The 23108-nt window shown below is 30.5% G+C and overlaps 1 protein-coding gene and 1 long non-coding RNA gene across 2 annotated transcripts; one reads left to right on the top strand and one right to left on the bottom strand.

Moving 5' to 3' along the window:
* Nucleotides 1–73: 73 nt before the first annotated feature.
* On the top strand, nt 74–9536 carry LOC129972457 (uncharacterized). The gene is made up of 3 exons (XR_008784860.1): nt 74–221; nt 6117–6366; nt 8779–9536. It is a non-coding gene; the product is annotated as an uncharacterized LOC129972457 (long non-coding RNA).
* Nucleotides 5732–21619, bottom strand: LOC129972456 (uncharacterized). Its single transcript, XM_056086598.1, has 8 exons — nt 21470–21619; nt 16363–16409; nt 15112–15222; nt 13870–13914; nt 13682–13741; nt 11215–11270; nt 9875–9923; nt 5732–5939 (listed from the first exon to the last, which is right to left on the bottom strand). The coding sequence occupies exons 1-7, from the start codon at nt 21606–21608 to the stop codon at nt 9914–9916; spliced, it is 468 nt and encodes a 155-aa protein (XP_055942573.1). The 5' UTR covers nt 21609–21619; the 3' UTR covers nt 5732–5939; nt 9875–9913.
* Nucleotides 21620–23108: the final 1489 nt, after the last annotated feature.

Genomic DNA, 23108 nt, shown 5'->3' with positions numbered 1-23108 from the left:
AAAGAATTCAAATTGCAAATGATATACTCTGGTGAGGAAAAAAAATTTAAAGAACAAATTACATAATGTTTGTTAATCCAATGCAATATATTAGTTGCACTAATTTCACGACTACAGCTGAAAAATGCATAGTAGCTTCAAAATTTGATATATTCCTCAAAAACAATTGTAGATTACACATTGATAATTGCAGGTTTTAAACTACGCATACATCTTGACAAGTAAGTGTGAGATGTCATTTTGTGAAATACCTCTCTATTTTTTTGCACTTGTTTAATAACATAAGCAATAATTTTTAATGTATGAGTTTGAAAATGAACCTGCTATTCTGCATAATTTTGGAATTCTTGCTTTTAAATGTGAACGAGTTCTTTAGCATAACTGTGCTATTATTTACTTGATGATTCGCTGTTTCCTTTTATGTTCCTGATTTATGCACTGTATTTATGTACGCTTCTTCTGTGTTTCACTTGTTTGTATCGTATTTTCTTGCGGAATAAAACAACTTTAATCCTTATCGAATTTGCAAGATTCTCCCGTACATTCAGGCGGTGGTTACCTGGTGGTAAAGTCTCGGCTTCGGAACCGGAGAGTTACAGGTTCGAAACCCGATTCCACTAAAATGCTGCCATGTAAACGGGTCTGGTGCAAGTTAAATCCGTCAGGCCAAACGGATGGTTTGGCGCTGAAGTTGGGAGAGTCGGGGGCCATTTTAGTTTCGTTCTCGTCATCTGACCGCGGTTCGAAATTTTAAGAGGTCTGCCCTAAAATAATTTTTCTTAATATATTTTGTAATACATTCTATAATTAAGCATTCAGAAATTAATTAACAACTGCTAATAATTTTTTCTCTGATTCACTTCTAGATGGCGCTGCTTATATACAAGCAAAATTTACTATAATAAGTTTATAAAATCACATAAAAAATTATATATTCTCGCAGGTACGCACAAATGCATAAAATTCACACTAGAATAAAAGCTCCCATAAGTAAAAATAAAGTATTTTAAGCGCATCAGAAAGCTAGAAAAAATCTATTCCAAAATTATGATTTATATTCATCGTTTCTTCACTTTCGAATTTGCAAATATTTTTCCTTATAAAATTTTCTTTAATGAAGATTTTTCATAACTTCTGATTTTACACGTTAAGAAATTCTTTTTTTTTTCAAAATGATTTGGCAGTATTTCTTTGCTCACTGAAATAAAATCACAGTTTCTAACTTCCCAAAACAATGTTTAACTGGATTATTTAGATTTTTGAATTTAATATAGTGTAAAAATATGAAATGATATTCACATGTTTAATTCAACTTGTTAATTTAATACAAAACTGATCTACATGAACGTCATACCTGGGATTCTAACACTGTACTACAATAGATTCTTAGAAAAAGTATTTTATAACTGTATTATTTGAAGGATGTTCAGAAATTTAATCTATTAATCGGTACTTAGTCACAAATTAGATACTTTATTGTGCAATTTTTAAAAAAAAGTGTATAGAAATATTTTATTTTCAATATTATTTATCCTTTTTAAAGCTTTACTCTTATTTTCTAGAATTTTTATTTCTTCACAATGTTATTATGATCTAAAACTCGAAGACATTCTATATTTTATTCACTTTTTAAATGAAAATATCACTCTTAATGCATGAATATTATTCATTGAATAAATAGTATTTAACATAAAAAGGCTATTTTCAACAAACATAATTTATCTTTCATTTATTTTCTTATGAGTCTTTTTCATTTATTGCTTTTCTATATATTTCTTTCATATAAATTTATGATATTTAAATAAGAAATTGTTTATGCTTAAAATAAAATGATTATTGAAATAATCCTATATATTGCATGCAAGAAATAGGGTTGTGTTTAGTTTCATTAAAAATCTAAAACAACTAGAGGTTTTTGCGTTCTTCAACAAAGTTCTTTAAAGCATCCGATAAGGCGTCTAATTCACACACACAAAAAAATCAAACAATCCAGAATTCATTTATTTGAAATTCGAGAAAGCAAAGCAACACTAAATTAATTTGTCCCATTTTGATTCTACACTGCATATTACCCCCTAAACAAATGACTTAACTTCCTAATAAGATGACATTTGGGACATTTATTGTTATTTCAATCCCTCTAAAAATAGGGCACTTGAGATATTGAAGCACTACCAAATAACTTTTGAACTTTAAATAATATTAATATTTAATTCATATAGGATTATAATCATATAGGATTATTTAATACTATCATTTAATTTCAGATTTATATTTAAAAAAAATCCTCTAGGCAAGCTGGAAGGCAAAGGAAGATTCTTTTAAATCTGCGTTACTATCTGGCAACATAAATTGTTGATGTTAGAAACAGTCAAAATTAGGGCATGAAAATCCCTTTTCAGCACCGTAACTTCTAAAATACTAAAGTTATCGAAAAAATTTGAAAAAAAAATGCAAAAGTTTTTCGTCTTAATGAGAAGCTAATTTGACTAACTGGATTTATTTTTCTATCGTCAATATTACGAAAATTATAGCGAAATGAATATTACGAAAGTTATAGCAATCTCCACCCCTCTACCCACTATTTCCACTCCCTTTGACCTAGATGGGTCATTTACATACTTGTCCGAGATTTTTACATTTCTATCAACATATTCATAGTAATTAAAATCCAATCGCAATTACTCTAGTTATTCTATTCAAAAGATAACTTTATATATAAGCGTTTGAACGGAGGGTGGTTTTGGGTTCTAGGAACCATGATCGGTAAAGAAATTTTCCTGAAGTCTTGTCATGAGAGCCATTTCAATAAGTAGTCTTTCTATAGGAATCTACTTAAAAATCAAAAATTTGATTCAAGTCTCAGACAAGTCATTGCACATGAAAATGTTAAATTTTATAATTAAATATGTATTTGGTATATTAAGTCATTGGCGCCATATAAAAATCGCCAAATATTAATGAAACGGACCGTTTCTTTTCAAACTGCGTTTGGCTATAAAGGAAAAATGACATTTATTGTTTCCATCATTTCTCATTGCTTCATTTTTCATTCCATTACTCTGCACTAATCACCAATGGTGACTAGATGGTTCGCAAGGAATACTGGTTGTGTTTAATTTTAATCATACCCCTTACGCATAACATAATTCTCGCAAACACCTCAGCAAAGTATTATCCAGCAATAAGATGAAATGGCCTTTAAAATCACATTTTAATAGACTTACACTTGTTCTACTTATCGTGTACATAAATTAGCTGCAGTTGTCTTCAAAAACTTGAAGACAACTGCTATTGAAACTTTCTCGCAAACTCTCTAAAAAAGGTTTTCATCAGATGACTGCTTTTCTTATATATTCAGAAATCCGGAGATGTGAGTTTTGTTTTTTGTAGTGCAATAAAGGAACTTGTGTATGCCTTTATAGGATTTTTCAATTGATTGAAACCAAAATTGATACAAAGTAACAGTTTTAGCATCAAATTCACTTACCATATTTCATTCACTTCAATCAATGCATCTTATGGGTTATCGCCTTTACATACATGTGAAAATACAGACGGTAAGACAATAAGGTGGTAAGTATCTACATTTGAATGCTAAAACTGAATGCCAAATTTTATTTATCTAATATATTGCGTTTTTGAATTAAAGAGTGTGTATGTATACGAAAGTACAGACAAATGGACGGTCAACAACCTAACTGATTTGGTTTAATACTTGGAACGAAATTAAATTTCAAATTCTAAACCTGCGTGCCAAATTTTATCTATATAGTTCTTTAAGTTTTGTAAATATTGCGTTTTCGTGTACTTATTCAGATAGACAAGCAATTTTCGCTCCGAATAGTTACGTACAAGTTTGACGTACAGATCACATGCCAAATTTCTTGCTTAAAGTGTTTTTTTTTGATTTTTCATTTTCATAGACAGGTAGATATAAACATGATTCCAATATATATATATATATATATATATATATATATATATAATATAATATAATATAATACAGGGTGTTTATAAAGTCCCGGACCCATTTTGATGTTTAATAACTCGTAAAATAATAAAGATATAAACAAACTTATGGCATTTATTGATGGAATAACTCATATATTTTCCTTTTCAGGTTTGAATATTTTTACTTTTGTAAATATCGTCTGCACGTGTGGTTATTTTCAGATTATTTCATTTTCCAGTCTAAATATCTGTACTTTTCTAAATATTGTCTGCTTATTAATTGCATTTTTCTCTCTTTTGTTTTTGGCAACTATTGCAATGTTATGTTTACTTTTGATGTGTTTGTTCTATGTAGTACTTTTGTATGTGATGTTTTATTCGAGTGGATATTAAGGAGAATGCGTACACCACAAGAGAAAGCACAGATTTTATGGTGGTTAATAGAAATGAAATCGATAGTGCAAGCACAGAGAAATTTCAGAAGAATTTATCAAAAAGATCCTCCATCCAAAAACAGCATCTTGCGGTGGAAAAAGAATTTTCTAGAAATTGGAAGTATCGAAGATAAGAAATGTTCCAGACGTCCTTGCACAAGTGATTTTGATGTTGAGCGTGTCAGAGAGACATTTTTACACAATCCTAGAATATCTGTGAGATCAGCGGCAACAGAATTGGATATGCCAATTTCGACGGTGTACAAGGTTATTAAGAAAAAATTAAGACTGCATGCATACAAAGTTCAAATTGTTCAAGTTTTGGAACCGAACGACAGGCCTAGGAGGATGGCCTTTGCAACAGATATGCTAAGGAGGATAGAAGATGCTGCTGATTTTCTGAAGAGCATAATGTTCTCCGATGAAGCATCCTTTCATGTTTCTGGCATTGTTAATCGCCATAATGTGCGCAAATGGCTCTGTGGATGCCGACATGCTTGTCGCTACCTGGCGTGAAATTGACTATCGACTTGATATTCTCCGTGCGACGAAGTGGGCACACGTGGAAGTTCATTGACAAGGGTCATGAAACTTTTTGAGTCTATTTAACCATTTATGTTATTAATTTAAATCTATCTTTATTATTTTATGAGTTATTAAACATCAAAATGGGTCCGGGACTTTATAAACACCCTGTATAATATAATATAAAATATTACACTCAAGGAGATTTGAAATATGGAGATTTAAACTTCAAACCCTAAACATGTGAGCCAAATTTTATCTATCTAGTTCTTAGAATTTTGTAAATATTGCGTTTTCATATATTTGTTCAGCTAAACAAAGAACTAGATTTGAATGAATTTCGTTCAAAATTCGGCTTACAGATCACATAACAAAATTGTTGCTCAAAGCGTTTTTGAATTATCATTTTCATTGAAAGATAGATAAAAAAAAAATGATTCCAAAAAATTGTTTTTTTTTTTTTTTTTTTTTTTTTTTTTTTTTTTTTTGCATTCAAGGCGATTTGAAATATTTAAAAACTTTAGATTTAAAATTCGAATTCTAAATCTGGGAGTCAAATTTTATCTATCTAGTTCTTTTTGTTTTCTAAATATTTCGTTTTCGTGTACTTGTTCAATTAGATAAGCAAACTTTCTCTTACTGGATTTCGTTCAAAATTAGGCGTACAGATCACATACCAAAATTTTTGCTAAAAGCTTTTTTGAATTATCGTTTTCATAGACAGACAAATATGATTTAGAGTTCATTTCTATCTGTATAATAACCCCCAATTAATAAAACAGATTTGTAATTGGACAAAATCGAAATTTTGAAACTCATTTCATGCATTTGAAAGAATTTATTGAAAATGATTCACATGGATCAATAAAGTTTACATGTACATGCTTTGGAATATAATTTCACGGGTTCAGTGTGTGCAGTGAGAAAGAAATATATTGAAAATATCTTTCTTTATTTTGCAATGATAAAATTCCATGGAAAGACAGGAAATTTCTTGCCTTCTGTGTTGCAATCAATTTCTTGACTCTGCAATAAAGAAAAATAAAATTACCCTCAACCATTTAATCTGATTGTTGTGCTGATAGATTGAAATACATATTTTTCTATTTTAGTGCTTTGTCAGGCAAAAATTGTACCATTACATTTTACTAAATTTTTTAGAAAATAAACGATTGTCTAAAAACTATAAAAATATAATTTCAGTACATCACAAGTTGACTACCACCCAGGGACACGGATAAATCTGAATAACCGAGTTACCGTAACTACGTTGGCTGGAATTAAGATTGAGACCTAAGAGCCTTAACTGGAAACGGCACAACCCTTCCCGGGAGAAAAGCGTCCCGTCATCGGTAGGAGGTAGCCGACCCCCACCATTTGTGTATCCACGTGGGTGGCGAGAACCAACCACCATGCTGGAAGCGTCTCATCTTCATATCTCAAGTGCCCTCTGGTGGGAGTCCTTTCAGTATATGTATTTAAAAATACTTCAATATTTTACCACTAGTTCTTTTTTATACTTTTCATATCACAATCGATCCTAAGTACATATGAGAGTCAACAAAGATTATAAACATGGAAATGGGTCAAAATCACTTAAACAATTTAACCTCAAAACAATAAAGTGAGCATTACATCGTTATTTGTTAAAAAAAAAATAGAAAGAGTATTTGAAAATCTCTGAGGGAAATCTAATACTTAGAAACTACAATACAAGTTCAAAATGTATGTAAAATTAAAATATTTCAAGCAGATTCATTGGTTTTATTTTGGATTTCCCTGCCATAAATTCTCACCCTTATCTTTATCTTTACTTATAATAAAGTGTTTATGTGTTTTCGCTCCCAACAGGTTTGATTTAGAGTTCCTAAATTTTGTATATATATATATATATATATATATATATTACAGGGTAGAAATATTGGAATTTTAATTAATCAAGTATCATTTTATTGAGAACTAATCAAATATATTGCTGCAAAAAAAATATTTTTACATCATCTTAAAATATAAGAAATTATCTTTTCAATTATATCTATTGTTTTGCTTATTATAATTTTTATCAATTTAAAAAAAATATATTAAGCTTATTTTCCGACAATATGTTTCGCTCAAAATGATAAAATTTAACATGCAAGAGTACATTATGCTTGCAGGAAAAAAATTATGCTTTTGTCAATTCGTTGCCACGACATTGAGCAAAACTCAAACTTCAAAAATTGAGTTCAGTAACACTGCAAATCAACAAAGATAAATGCAATTTTTAGCACATATCTCTCAAAAATAAAATAAATAACAAACATTATGTTTTCTACAAAAATAATTGTATTAAAAAGGTTTTCAAGTCTATTAAAATATCTATATTATTTCATTAATAATATTTTATCTGAACATTGTTTAATATATATATAAGATATCCATTCCAATCCTGACCCAATGGTTCGTTTCTAAACTGTTAATAATTGGCACATACATCTAATAGGAAAATGATGTAAGTGAAGTAAAATTATTGTTTTATGCAGTTTGAGTAAATAAATGGTCTAATGAATTACAGAAAATAATTTTAAAAATTACAAATTATTAATAAGCGCATAAATCTAAATTAACTCCTAAAATTATAGTATATACTTCACATTACAACATTTTTTATACAAATGCTCAAAAATATTATATAGCATGTTTATATTGAACAAACAATATGGAAATTATATTTCAAAGCTCTATAAATATTATACAGGGCAAACAGTTTTAATATAATTTAATAATAGTTCTCTAATGCAGTCTTTCAATAATATTTTCCTGTTTACCCAAAGGCAATAAAAACATCTATTTAAAGAGTGGTTTTCGACCAGGTGTATTTCAGCGCTTTGTTCATTGGGTTTTCGATTAGATGGTTTTATGTTGGGGAAAATTTTATGCATTTGTTGTTCTGAAGACAAAAGAAACTCCTGTTTGTCCTGTAGGAGTTTTTATACTTTCTGGTACATGCAAAGAATTTTGTGGATTTCCACTTTCAGGCCAGAATTAAAAGCAAAACTTGATTGCCTGTAATTCAGTATCTGAATTAAACGTAATGAGCTCTGTTGCGTAGTCAAATACTGTCTATTCCTCCAGTCACAAAATTTGTTATTGATGAAGATAGGATTACAGGCATACTGAAAAATGTTCATGATCGATATCTTGTAAAAGCTGGTAAATATTCTGGAAATTGCAATGAATTGTATTTATTGCTTGCGGATTTTTCCTTTGAATATTAAATAAAAGGTAAAATTTGCTTGCCTTTAATTCAGTATTTGAATTAAAAGCAATGAGGCTCTGTTGTATAATCAAATATTTCTATTCCTCCGTAGATACAAAATATGTTAATGATGAATACAGGATAGAGGTATACTGCAGAATGTTAATCTTCGATATCCTGTAGAAGCTGGTAAATACTTTGGCACATGAATTAAATTGAATGCATTTTTTCTTTGAGGACGGAATTAAAAGCAAAATTTGATTGCCTCTAATTCAGTATCTGAATTAAAAGCAATGAGTTCTGTTGTATAATCAAATACTGTGTCTATTCCACCACATTTGCAAATTTTGTTATTAATGAATCTGAGGTGAGATTCATAGAAAAAAGTCCATCTTCGAAGAATAAGTTTTCCTATCTTATTCCAGCTAGTTGTTCTCTATACTCGACGTAATACTGGAGGGTCTAGGCAATCCTATGTCACTTTAATCCTCAAAGAGCTTTATGGTTCAAAAACAGCTTATTAAATATTTCCATAAGAATACAGATGGTAATTTTAAAAATGAGAGATTATTAAATGTCATAATTTATTTATGATCTTACGCCTAAAGGCTCCCTCTCCCATTTTAGGCTGAACCACTTGCATACTGTGCGATACCCCAACCTAGCCAGACGCCATGCGGGAAACTTGATGGGACCGCCTAAGAGCACAAAGGAATAAACTACACTTGAGGACATTGGACACTGGCAAACAATTAAAAATCCTTTAGAGAAAAACGCATATTGGTGCAGAAAAAGAATAGAGAAAAAGCATTAAACTTTACATTGCATATTAAGTTGTAAAACATTCAAAATGCATAAAAAACGTAAAATAAGTGTTTAACTTTTTACATTAGGAGAGTTTGCATGATTTGCATTTTAACAAAACCTATTTTAGGCCTATTTTCTGGAGTTCTCCCAATTCTTCTCGATAGTTTAGTTTTCCATGAATACGTAATATATTTCGTGATGGGCAGCATTAACTTTTTTATGGTTATGATCTAAATTATTCTTTTGGATTACTCTTCAGATATTTTGTTTCTTATAATATCATATTAGTTTCATAATGGTTTTAATTTAATTTGCTCAACTCATGAAAAGGACTAAGGTGGTAGGGAAAGAATCATCCAAATTCGATTGTGGGTAAGGTCTGGGGGTAAGGTCTCGACTCTTGAGCCATAGGATTTCAGGTTCGAGACCCGATTCCACCGAAGAACCGTTGTGTAAGGGGGTCTGTTGCACGTTAAATTCGTCAAGGCTAAACGTCCTCCCGCTGGTGTGCCGTGCCGTGGTGTGCAGGGGGGGGGTGCCAGCTCAGGTGTCGTCCTCGTCATCTGACCGCGGTTCAAAATAACGAGGTCCGTCCCAAAATAGCCCTAGTGTTGCTTAAAACGGGACGTTAATATAACTAACTAACTAACCAACCAAATTCAATTGTTTTATAAATAATTTGAATAAAACCTCAAAATATATTTACTACACAAAATAAAACCCATTTTTACATAGAAATAGATATTTACTTCTGAAATAAAACATTAAAGCAAGTGATAGTGTAATTTTATAAAAAAGTCGAAATATGATGGATTTGAATACATAGAAAGAATTTAAAAAATTAGTTTTATTAAAATTTTGGAATTGAATTTCGTTTAACATCAGAAATCCAATTTTGAATTGAACTTATACTTACTAATTGAGAGTTCATGATTTTTTTCTTTGCCCTTTTCTCTTAACCAACGCTGAAAGGAAGTAGCACATAATTATTTTTTATTATTCACTATTTTTACTATGTTCGATTATTCAATTATAATTATTATAATTTTCAATAATCCATCATTTGGAAACAATAAAATATTCAATGGTATTTTAATTTTATTACACTTATAAAGTTAGCTTAAAGCGAAAAAGAAAACAAGAATTAAACTTTATAAAAATCAAATTTAACATTTCATATAATTCATATAATTAAAGTGTATCAGTTATTCAAAAAATCGCTTTTTAGTATCATATGAAACATTAATTTCGTCTTCGTTTGAATATTATAAACCGTACAATTAAGTTTTTTATATTCCTAATTTCTTTATCAGTTTCTTATGGCAATGTAACAAATTCAAAATACATGTCAAAGTATTTATTACTATTCTTAAAGACAAACATTAGCGTCAGAATTGGCTGCAGGGACTAGCAGTACACGGGAAGCTGGCAGAAGCCAAGTTTCCTTTGCCTCCTCGATCTCCAGATCTGGCACCAGCATACTTTTGGCTATGGGGAAATTTAAAATCCCGGGTGTATCGAACCCGTCCATTCAATCTTTGCAATTAAAAAATGTAATCCGCCGAGAGCTGTACTGTATACAGCCGGACATGCTGCACTCAGCCGTTGCTGGATTTGTGACACGTCTGCAATGGGTTATCACCTGTGGTGGTAGACAAGTGGAACACATATTGTTATAATAAATGGTTTGGTAGCATTATTTTTATCATTTACTTGTTTTTTTTCCCTTTCATTTATGCACAAAACGCCACCTATTGGCTGTTTTTTTAATTAATTTTCTTTCTTATCTAAAAATTTCCCGATGCTAAATCTGCAAAAACCGTTTTTTATTTTGTTTAATTTTACGGGTTTTATGAATTTTTAAAGTTTTTGCGGAATTTTTGCACATTTGATATTTTGCAGCTTAGTGATGCTACAGTTATGGTATCGAACAAATGCCCCCTGTGTTTCAAAATCAAAACAACATCTTTATTTTTAAAAATTTAAAAAAGTTAAAAAATGCTATTTTATTGCAAAATACTCAGGAAATTAAGGTGGCTCTTAAATTCTTGATTCATTTCAAAAACTGAAATCTGATATTTTTTCTAACATTTAAATTTTAGCTGCTGTGTTTCTGAATTATGGCAAAAGAATAACCTTTAAAATTGTTGGCACTTTAATGTATCATTCATCAAAATACGTGACTGATTGAAGCCCATTGTGAAAGCTATACAAAGAGAAAGATTTTGGTAATTTAAAATGCTATAAAATGATTACCTCATGCACATATCAGGAGTAGATTGACAGAAGGCAAGAATTGCTTCAGAACATTTCTACAAATGAAAAGTAATTGGAACATACATTAGACAAATATTAATATTGATCGTTACATTATATATTAGTGTTCTTAAAATATATAGTATGTCTCTTATTTGTTTCACTGTACCAAATTATGAGATTTTATCAAGAAATATAAATTTTATAAGAAATAATAGTAAGATTGATGTCATACTGAATTTTTGATGAGATTTAGATCTAAGTAAATTTTAAATTTGACAAAAACTTGCTTATATACTTTCATTATTCAAGAATTATGAAACATATTTGTTTAAAGCTGAAGACTTTTTCCAATATCGCTTTTAACTTATGATGACTTATAAGCGAAAATACACCAAGGTGAATCGAAATTTTCAAGGGCTTCTCCTTTTGACAAGTACACGAATTATTTAAATTAGAATTATTAGATATAAAAGAGGACCATTAATTATATCTTAAAATAATTTCGAAAAAATTTAATCCATTTCTAATTTTGAAGAATTCGGTCACATTTGCTGCTCTGGAAATGTTGATTTGTATTAAAGAAAGCACAGGCTATATTCTGAAATATCAAAATATATTTTTGAACTAAGTAATTTCAAATCAGAATCTTCCTTCGAATTTTTAATATGAAGCTATAGTGAGTTGCAAGGAAATTAAGCACAGTAAATTAAAGCACAAAGTAATAAAAATTAAAGAGTATTTGTTCGAGTTACGCTTGTGGTAAGAAAAGAGTGACAACTACTTAACTGACAGAGTGAAAGAAATGCTACTTTGCGCAGTAAAATATAATAAAACGAATTATAAATAATAAAAAAAATGTGACGGTATTAGAATTTTTCTTTACAAAAATTCACTTGAAATTAGTCAAGTGATAAATTAACTCTAGAACATCAGGGATTTCGACTTTCCCCGGTGTATTTCGACATCTCGATATAAAATACATAAAATAATTGTAATAACTAAATAATTGCAGAACAATTATTCAATCAGGTTTAGTTTTAAGACTTTTCAATATTATTTCATGTAATTATCATATATTATGACCCTTTATATCATAAAAACTGTAACCAAACAAATTACTTCTTCAGATTTTTCGCAGTCACTTTTACGCAATCTTATGTCTTCATCGGAGACAAGACAACTCACCAACATCCGATTCATTCTCAAAAGATCTCGCAACAAATTAGCAGTTTCATCAGAGCTTAGACCTTTTCTACGAGCCATTGTTTCAGGGTATCTGCTCTGCATAAGTTTCGAAAATTGAATGATTTTTTTTTATGAGAAGATAAGCAAATGCTGTATAACGAAATACTTAGACACAACAATTTTAGAATAATCGATTCGTTTCTGCTGTGAACCCAATAACACTGAATTCAAGGACAAACTAATGTACTATAGTATTTTGGGAAATTTGTTTTACTTAGTGAACGATCGTTGTTGAACGACAGCTATTTATAATGATAAATTGCCTTGGTATTGAAATGACGTTCTAAGTAATTATTCGTTCTATTTAATTGTAAAATCTCTCTTAATTAATCTAGACTTTTTCTTTGTAATCACCATGGAAAATTTTTTTAAGTCATGAAAATTTTCAAATTTCCTGCTAAAATGCAGAAAGGAGAACAAACCAAACAAGCTCCGGTGTCCAATCAAAACTTCTTGTTCTTGCGTACAGCCGACCACCCCGCCACCACTGAACATAGCAGTATCGACAGGATTTGTTGTGGCCGACTGCTATGTCCAATCAACACTGACGGACGTTGTAGTGTTAATAGAATATATAATTTGTTGTGTGTAAAGCATAGGCCTAGGCCCATTGCCCTACTGAATTTAAAACTTTTGGATCAAGAGGATTTTTTATAATTCTTGCATCTGCCGACTAGCTCACCGATTTCCATAGATGTGTGAGAAAACTGGTTAAAGTTTTTAGGTTCTGCTAAATTGCTTCTTTAGATTAATTTTTAAATATTGCAATGGATTTCAATAATTTTGGATCTCAATTATTTATGGAAATTTGATCTCTTTTCAACGAAATAAATATAATTTTCTCTGTGTTATGTCCTATAAGCAATCATTTCGATCATTTCAACGATACGTAAAAACGTTATACGTTTCTACGATCAAATCATTTCTACGATATATAAATTTGCAGATTATTTTTTCTCACAGAATTTTGAACATGAAGTTATTCTATGAATAATAAAAACATCCTACAAGTACTTCGCAAGAAATATGATTTTTAGTAAGTTCAAATTTGTCTTCAAGCACTGAAATTTTTCAAAATTCCTTATTTGTAACTTCTTTAAGGTAAATAATGAAGCCAACTGACAAAACCTTTATTAAAAATGTTTTAAATGGATGAAAGTTTTACAGAATGTTTCTGAAAGTTAGAGAGATAATAATTATTTTAAACTTGATATCTTACCCTTGTTTCCTCAAATGCTGGACTTTCATATGGGCCATGCATTCCACTTGAAGCTTCTATCTGTATGTGATAGATCAATGTGAATTATTTATAAAAATACTAAAGGTTTTCTTTATACAAAATTTTAGATTTTACGTTTCTTAGCTAAATATTTTTTATAACTAAAGTAGCAAAAATAATTTACTTACAATTCGTTTCATGGCTTTGTCATTAAATTCATTGAAACAAGGTCTCTAAAAGCAAAAATAATAATTAGTAAAACTTTAGGACTCGTATTCTGTAAAATAATGCTTTATTCAGTTCAATTGATAGATATGAATTTGTGCCATAAAGCATTAAAAAACTCGCACAATATTTATTAAAATGGAAAAAAATAAGACTTGACAACTAATATTTTTTTATCATGTTAGAACATAATGTTGTTTTGGTTAGGGAGTTTTAAAGCTCGAAATCGCGTAGGCAATGAATACTGAAGCTTGAAATATCGTAGGCAATGAATAAAGCATAAAATCAATTTCCATTATCATCTTTTAATCACATATATTTTTTACCTGCTTTTACCAGTATTGCATTATTATTATGTATGCTTCTTTAATAGCAGAAGCGTTTTTAAAACGTTGACCTGCTTTTACCAGTATTGCTTTATCATTACGTATGCTTCTTTGACAGCAGATGCGTTTTTAAAAGATTGACATAGAACTATGACATCATAGCTGTTATTTCATCTCAAAATCGGTCAAGCTCCAAAAATTTATTTGCCCGCTAGAAATGAAAGTTTAAAAAATTATCATAATATATATATATATATATATATATTGTTTGTTTGTTTCTTATGGCACTTGCCACGGACAAGCCTGCTGTTCAAACACAGCCGATTTTAAGCCTAAGGGGGACGCCTCTTGTTTTTATCGTAGCGCCAACTAGGGCCAAGAGTACGACTTTGCTACTCACGCATCACTCATTCGCTTGCACAACCCCTTTTTACAGGAGGGCACATTCACACATCTCACAGATAGAACAGGAATATATATATATATATATATATATATATATATATATATAGGGATAGAGACCAATAAGGATAGACCGTGATTGTTTCAAACCAGTTTAAACTGGTTAATGAATTAAATTAATTAAGACAAATAATGACTTAAAAATAATAATGTTCTCACATGATAATTTGAAATTTGCGTAGCCTTCATTTTAATTTTTCTCCAGCTTTGTGTATTTGCTTCTTGTTGTTATTTTTTTATATCAAACGCTTAAACATTGCATCAACCTGTCCAAAAAGTCGCCAAAAAACTATTTTGACAGTAAATATTCCGACTGTAATAAAAATTAAATCGTAAAGTCGTAGAAAAAAATCATCTTCGGCGCCCTGAGAATATTCTTAAGTTCATCTGAAAGAGTTATATCTGAGCAATTCTTACCAATTCTTCTCGTTCAACCGAGCATATTTTTTCTATGTCTTCCTGCACTTTGCCGTACTCCAAATCAAAAATATTGCACGAATTCAATTCGTCTACCGCCCAGGTCTTCGACTGAAAAGAAATTTGCATAACATATTTTAGAAGAAAAAATTGTTAATTGGCTCTCATATTTATATGTGATAATGTGATAATATGTAATGCAATATGCGAAATAAAATAAAATTACTCAAAGTGCTTGCTTTGCAGGCAGTCTATTGGATCCAAAACTGACATTTTTAGCACAATAGTGTTCTTGGATAATAGAAGCCATTTGAGAGTTTAAAAAAATTTGATTGCATTTAATCAATTAATCAAAATTTTAAAGCCTTTCTGCAATAGTTTAGAAGCATATTATTGTGCAGAAACTATTTTTATACTATTTTAAAACGCGAAACATCTGATTTGCAATGATATTGGTTTTATTCCGAAATTATTTTCTCAAATGTTAGTTAATTTAATAAAATGTTTTACAAATATTTTACTTTAAAATTCTCCATTGTTTTAGTTTCTGAATTTATAATTACGTCTCTTGCGATAATGTTAATTGCAATATTTGCTTGCAGTTTGTTTGTTATCGTTTTTGTATATATCGGATCAAATTTTAAAAATAAATAATAAGGAATGTGTCTAGCTTAATATATTATCTATTCCACCGGGAGCATTTCCAAACAAGCTTTCCATAATAAGCTTCCTGCAAGAAGGTTTTGACAGATTTGATAGATTTCGTATAGTGAAATATTTTTCCGTGCCAACGCTATACTGTTTCTTTCATAATATTATAATTAGACAAGGGGCATAACAAGTTGGTCGCCAAATACGGCAAATTATAATGCTTAGAATGCTTAAAATAAATTTCAATAGCGAATCCAAATAAATAGCAAAATAAAACTAAAATTGTTAAAATAATAAGTAAAATAATTGCTTTGCAACAAAAAAATTAAAAATAATTTCATAAAAATAAAAATGTATTTGTAATAATACCTGTTGCTTCAAAACAATTATCTTCATGCATAAAAATACTGACAATATTGCGTTATGCTAAAGATATAAATAATATTTTGTATATACTGTAAACAAAAATTATCATCTTATGATATTTAAAACATAAGATTAAAAATAACTGGTGATTATTTTAAAGACTTTTCGCTAGACGGCAAAATTTAAATTAATTGAATTTTTACATATCAAAGAATACACAAAATGAGTGCTTACATTTTCTGTCAAAAGCTCATAGCAGTCTTCAAAACGCTGGCGTATACCTTCACAAAAAAAGAAAAAAAAATGATGTTAAATATTTCATTAATAAATATTTGAAGTTATTTTGAAAATGGCTTGAATTCTAACTATTTTTTTCATCTTTTATAGGAAAAGAAAATGACGATTTTTAATATTTTTATTTTATTTATTTTAGCAATATATTTCCGAATCTAACAATTCCACAATCTTGGTAATCATCTCTCTCTCTCGCCAATTTTTTTTAATTACAACTTCCAAAATTTTGATTTTGCAAGAACAGTGCAAAAAAGTGGTGATTAAAATTTAACTCAACTGAATCATGCTTACTTTAAAATGACGTATTGACTACATGCAAAAAATGACGTATTGGCGTATTTTAACGTGGTTTAAAATGACGTATTGACTACATTTCAAAAATACCAGAAAAGTTTGAGTTTGCATTCGAACAAAGTTTTAAGGCATCAAAAAACTGCTCATATTAAATGTGCATTTTATTTAATATCTTCAGAATGCTATATGCATTTTTAATATCTCAAATTGGAGAAGAACGTTTAAGAGAGAAAGAGAAACTTCTGGATAAAATACTTGAAAGTTAAAAATAGCTTTGATATGTGATAGTATTTGTCTTCGAAGGTATCAAAAAGAAAAGAAAGATCTAAAGAAGGACAGTGTTACTATCTGGGATAAAATTCATCATTCTAAAGATTTAGAAGGTATACATGACGATTATCGAAGGCAAGTCTTATAGATGAATGTTGGACAGAATGAGTATCATCTGCAGTGTTTCAGAACAATTTGCAAGAGTTTGCCAATAGAACAGCTTTTAATAAAAAAAAAAAAACAGCAATCAACTTAAAATAGTCAAAGGACAGCTTTTGATAACCAACAAGAGATTGTTCTTTAGTAATTTATTCACGAGCCATGGTTATAGAAGTAGAAAGATTTTAAAAAGTAATGCCCGGATAAAATTCTTCTTGAGAAACATAAGGACAACCAGAACTAAGTTTTAAAGAAGAATATCAGAAAGAGCCACTACTTTTGCGTATCCGTTTTCAGCCAAAAAGTTTTAGAAATATTTGTAATATCAATATTATAAGTAGAAGATATTTGAGGATCTATTTGTAGCATAAATCTAATGACTGGGTAAATTTCCACTTTTCCACTTCATACGGTAAAATATATATTTATTAATGATGTTGTATTCAGACTTAAAAAGAACTGGCCAATATTTGTACGAATGTTTGTTTCTCTTCACAAATATATTCATGTTCATAAATTAAGGATAATTCAGAATCACGCGGAAATCAAAATCTAAAATACATATATCACCCGTAAACTGACTACACACCTCTTCCAAAATCATATGCAAATTGCAGGAAGCCGCCAGATGATACCGATAGTACATCACAATGACCAGAGTGTAAGAGAGTGATGTATAAGGAATACGGGCAAAAAAATGAAATTGTTCGCAAGCGCTTTAAAAGCCTTTTAGTGCAATAACCGCATAGTTATGACACAAAGGACGTATTTGGATGGCTTTTTACGTGGTAGAATTATCGGCCATCTGGAATGTGGGCGTACCCAGCTGGAAGTATCCGAGGAACTTGGAATCGCCCAGAGTGTCATCTCCAGGCTTTGGCAACGATTCCAAGATCATGGTAATGGGAGTAGACGTTACAGCACAGGTCACCCCCGAGTTACAACGGCGAATGAGGACAGGTATTTCGCAGTTACTGCCAAAAGAAACAGACGGAGCATAACATCAGGCCTGTCTCGTCACTCTCTTCAGCTTCTGGTACGACAGTTTCAAGGCAGACCATGTACAGACGCTCAGGGCGGATTGGTTTGTATGCTCGTAGGCCTGTCAGATGCGTTCCACTTACTGCAACTCGCTGTCGCCTGCGGTTAGCCTGGAGTAGAGAGCATGCATTATGGACACCGCAACAGTAGCCTTGTGTGATGTTTTCCGACGAGTCCAGGTTCAGCTTTTAGTCTGATTCTAGCCAGACTTTCGTATGGAGAGCGTCACCGTTACCACCAAGAGAACATCACTGAACGACACCGTTAGGGTGGTACAGGATTGCTCGTTTGGGGAGGAGTTATTCTGGGTTCCAGAACAGACCTGCAAGTTCAAGTTGAAACTGTGACAGGCCAAATCTATCGGGACGTCGTTTTGGAACAACATGTACGTTTGTTTAGGAGTGCCATGGACACAGAATTCGTGTTTATAGATGACAACGCCCATCCTCACCTTGCAAACATTGCAAACGAATGTCTTCGATTGGAGGATATCACCCTTATGGACTTGCCAGCATTCTCACCGGACTTGAACCTAGTAGAGCATGTGTGGGACATGCTTGGCCGACGAGTTGCAACCCGTCAACCACCTCCTGCATGCCTACCGGAACTTCGGAGAGCATTGCTTGATGAGTGGTGTAATATTCCCCATGATCAGATCGATAATTTGATACTCAGCATGCCTAGGCGTTGTACGGATTGTATTGCATCGTCTGGGAGACATGCTATGCATTAACCATCATACCAACTATGTAATATAGGTTTTTGTAATTTTTTTTTTAGCAATTTGCTCCAGGGAGCAAAGAATCTCAATTTTTATTAATGATATCAAAAATAAGCATATTTTTTCCTCTTTACCTTTTGTTTAATAAAACAGGCTTTTCAAATAAGTCAATTTTTGCTTCTGGCTCTTTCTTTTATTGAACTTGCATTATCCGTAATTTATGAACATTAGGGTAGTATATACACGCATAAGAAAATGATTTTGTGTTTAATGCCTTTTTTCTTTATGTTTTTAATATAAAAAAAAATATGGAAACACTCTTATTTTACAAGTAGTTTTACATCAGGATCTTCCTATTATTTATATCGAAAAGAAATTATATTAAAATAATTTTTAAATATTATTTTGTATGTTAAAAATATTGCGATCATAGCTTTAAAGATTTAAATTTAAAAAAAAAACATTGTTAAGGTATGGATACAAATAGATTAAAATTGAAAATATTAATAATAATACTTCTTAGATGAGTTGAGTTTGTTTGCTTTTTCTGGCACAAATGTCTTTGACTAATCTGCGCCACACTCATGGAATTAAAATATTTGTATCAATTTATAATAAAATTGGTCTACGAAATTCAAATGTCTAAAAGTGTAAAAATAACAGCCGTGAAAAATAATGATGTAAGGTATATTACAGGGCTAAAAAGCGTGACTAATGTTTATGTATGATTATACGAACCAATATTCTTTTTAAAAAAACTAAAAAGGATAACATAAGGAGTTTTGGAAACATAACTCAGACACTATGAAGAAAATCGTGGGCATTCTACAAGAACATATAAAACAAACTAAGGACTATTACAAATTGAGCAAAATAGTGGTGTTGCCTCCATCAATAAATGCTGATGGGTGAATTGAGAGTGACCAATCCTTAATCTAGTTAAAATGGTGTCCAGCTTTCTGCTGGGTAATATGGGCCAGAGATCTATTATAGGCTTAATTGTATGAAGCTTATTACAAATCTTTGCATCCTAATCAGTTAATATCTCTTACTAAACTTTTTTTTATTACTTTAAGAATTCTAACAGGAAAATGGCATTGTGAGACTTTAAAATAAAATACAAAATATGCTTTATCTATAGATATTTTTTCTGTATATCACATATATCATTTTAAAATTTATTTCTTATTTCATATGTATATCTAGATGCTCTTCTTTTTTGATGAAATTTAACTTTAAATGCAGGATATTTAAGATTTCATTAACAACCAAATTATATTCGTGCAAGATTTTTGTATACAAAAGATTTTAGAGGAGGAAAATTTCAATTCAATAACATTAATTGTTAAATAGCATATTTTTATCGATATGCAGGGTGTTTTTTTTAACTGACCATACTGAGAAATCTCTGTAGTTCGAACAGCCACAAAGCCACCAAATTTTGTACGGGGACTATTGACGGCATGGGGGAAAAAATCCGAGAAAAAAATTTTAGTTCGAAAGATTGCCGAGAGGGAATGTGGAGCTTTTGATCTAAATATTAAATTTATCTGCACGATGCAATTTTAAAAAGCTACAGTAAACAGATAAATGAATAACAAGGAATTAATTTTTCCACAAATGTGCTTTATTCAAAAAAAAAAAAAAAAAATAATAAATAACTTCTGAAAATGGTTACAAATTTAAAAAAAAAAGGAAAAGAGGAGATTCTATTCGACTTCCTTTTTATTCTTTATTCTTCTGTTTTTATTCATTAGAAGAAATAAAAGACATTTGCTTTCCCGTGGAAGACATGGGCTACTTTCAATATGACCTCCATTTTCTTGGACTAAGCATTGTATTCTGTACACCGTACTCTCTACAGCTGAATTCAACATTTCAGCAGGCATGTTCATAACAGTCCGTGTTATGTTTTTCTTTAAAATTAATAAGTTCGAGAGTTCACCAAGATAAACCTTCGATTTTAAATAACCCCACAGAAAAACGTCACATGGGGTCTGTCCTCTACCAGGCCGAGTTGCGAGAGAACCTGTTTTTTCAAATTTTTTTATCATTGCTTTCATTGCATTAATTGATAGAGGTCCTTTACATAAATTGTTTCGACTTCTAAATGGGCGAAGAGCGACAGCTATATTGGATTGATTAAGATAAAAGAGCTGCACAAGTAAAGCACATCGTTCTAAAGTGAGACGCATTTTAAAAATCAACTGATACTTGAAATGATTTTCAATGCCCTGCTTCTTTTTTATAATTCAAAATACTAGCTTTGTGTCGACTACGTAATCGAGATTTTGCATTTTGCAATTTCCCCCCATGTTTTATGCAAAATTTTAGCGGTCTTAAAGTGTAAAGCGCCACATTTACCCCTATCGGCAACTTTTGGAACTTTTTTTTTTTTTTTTGCACGGATTCCTTTTTCCTTGTTGTCAATAGTCCCCGTACAACATTTGGTGGCTTTGCGGCTGATAGTTCAAGCTACAAAGTCTCTGAGTACCGTCATTTAAAAAAAACTGTATTTTTTGATATATTTAATTTAAAAACTTTATTATAAACATAACTTACCACATTCACACATTTGTTTAAGAGTACATTGAAGCAAGGCCTCGTTTCCTGACTTTCTTTTGCGTCCTAAACAAAATATTGTGTTTATTGAAAAACAAAAAACAAGCAGAATAACTAACCTCGGCACAGAAGAACCCATGTGTAATCTATGTGAATTTCACAACATAAAGCAAAAATTCTCAATTTTCAGGGATATTAAAGAGTTGGATGTTAATTTTTAGCGTGCTTCAAGCCTGCTGTCTAAATATCCCTCAACTCGTTTTTAAAATTGAATAACAGTACTTTAATTAATCATTGTAATTATTTGTTAAAAAAAATGAAGCATTTCCAAATTCAATGAATAAAAATACAATATACTATTTTTGAAACAGAATTCTTTTGAAACCTATTGTCATGCAAAAATAGGCAGATAGAACCTGGAAAAATTATAAATTCTACGAAAATAATGGAAAGGATTTCAAACAAAAAATCATTTGAAATCTATTCTATCCTTCACGCAATTATGATACCTTATTATCATTTGAATTATTGTTTGAATACCTTAAGAGGAACTACAAAATTATTTAACTTTCAGCAGATCTGTACGATTTAAATTTGTTTAAATTTCTATGAAAGAGTTCAAATTACAAATAATATGCATTGAAAGGAGGAAAAGTTAAAACCAAGAACAGTTTATATAATATCCGATAAACCAATGCAATAGATTAGTTGCATTAAAATATCAAAGTATATAGAATTGCAGACTATTGCTGAAAAGAATTCATATCATCTTAAAAATATGATATACTCCTCAGAAACAACTGTAGATATTAAACTTGTTATTGCAGATTGCTAAAATTATTCTAACATCCTGATAAGTCAGATGTCATTCTGTGAAATACCTCCCCGCTATTTTCTTACACTTTTTTAATAACATAAGCAAAAATATTTTACTGGATAAAAATGAACCAGTTTTTCTGCACTATTAAGCTTAAATGGGAATAGATTCGGTTTTATGGCTCCGATGTAAGAGATCTCAGATTTACGAAAGCATGTCGGATTGCATTGAAGCATGGTCATTAATATTTTCATGCTGTTACAAGAATCCTACTATCAGATCATTTGTTTTATTTCAGTGTCATATACATTGCCATTCATTCAGGATCTTCAGGATAACAATGAGACAACACCTTGTGCTGGTATGCTAGGTCTAATACGGTAAGTACTCGATAAAAGCATTTCACGGAACATCCTTCAATGATATGAAGATCATTAGATCATTCCGAGTATCAAGATGGGTAATTCTGTCTCGGAAGTACAACTGCATTTATTTCATTTGGATCTCCAAATATCTTTTTATAATGAGGATATTTCTGATTATATCTTGGAGGAAGTGGTAAAAGCTTGCTACAAAATTAATTGAGCTTTTTTTTTTCTTTTGAAGAAGAAGAATCCATTAAGTATTTGTTGGAGTGAGATGTGGTCATTTGGGTAAAAATTTAGTAATCAAATTAGTTTCAAGTAATATCTTTTGGTCCCAACTATTGTGTGGTTAAACATGTTCGAAACGAGAGATTATTAACACCTATTAGAAAAATGTAAGTACAAAAGTACTTTTCAACAAATTACAATGGATTCTACAATGAATAATATATAATTT

The sequence above is a fragment of the Argiope bruennichi genome, chromosome 6 (genome assembly GCF_947563725.1).
Source record: "Argiope bruennichi chromosome 6, qqArgBrue1.1, whole genome shotgun sequence".
In the NCBI taxonomy this organism is placed as follows: Eukaryota; Metazoa; Arthropoda; class Arachnida; order Araneae; family Araneidae; genus Argiope; species Argiope bruennichi.
Note: the sequence above shows the minus strand (reverse complement) of the source record. Positions and strands in the feature narration are given on the sequence as shown.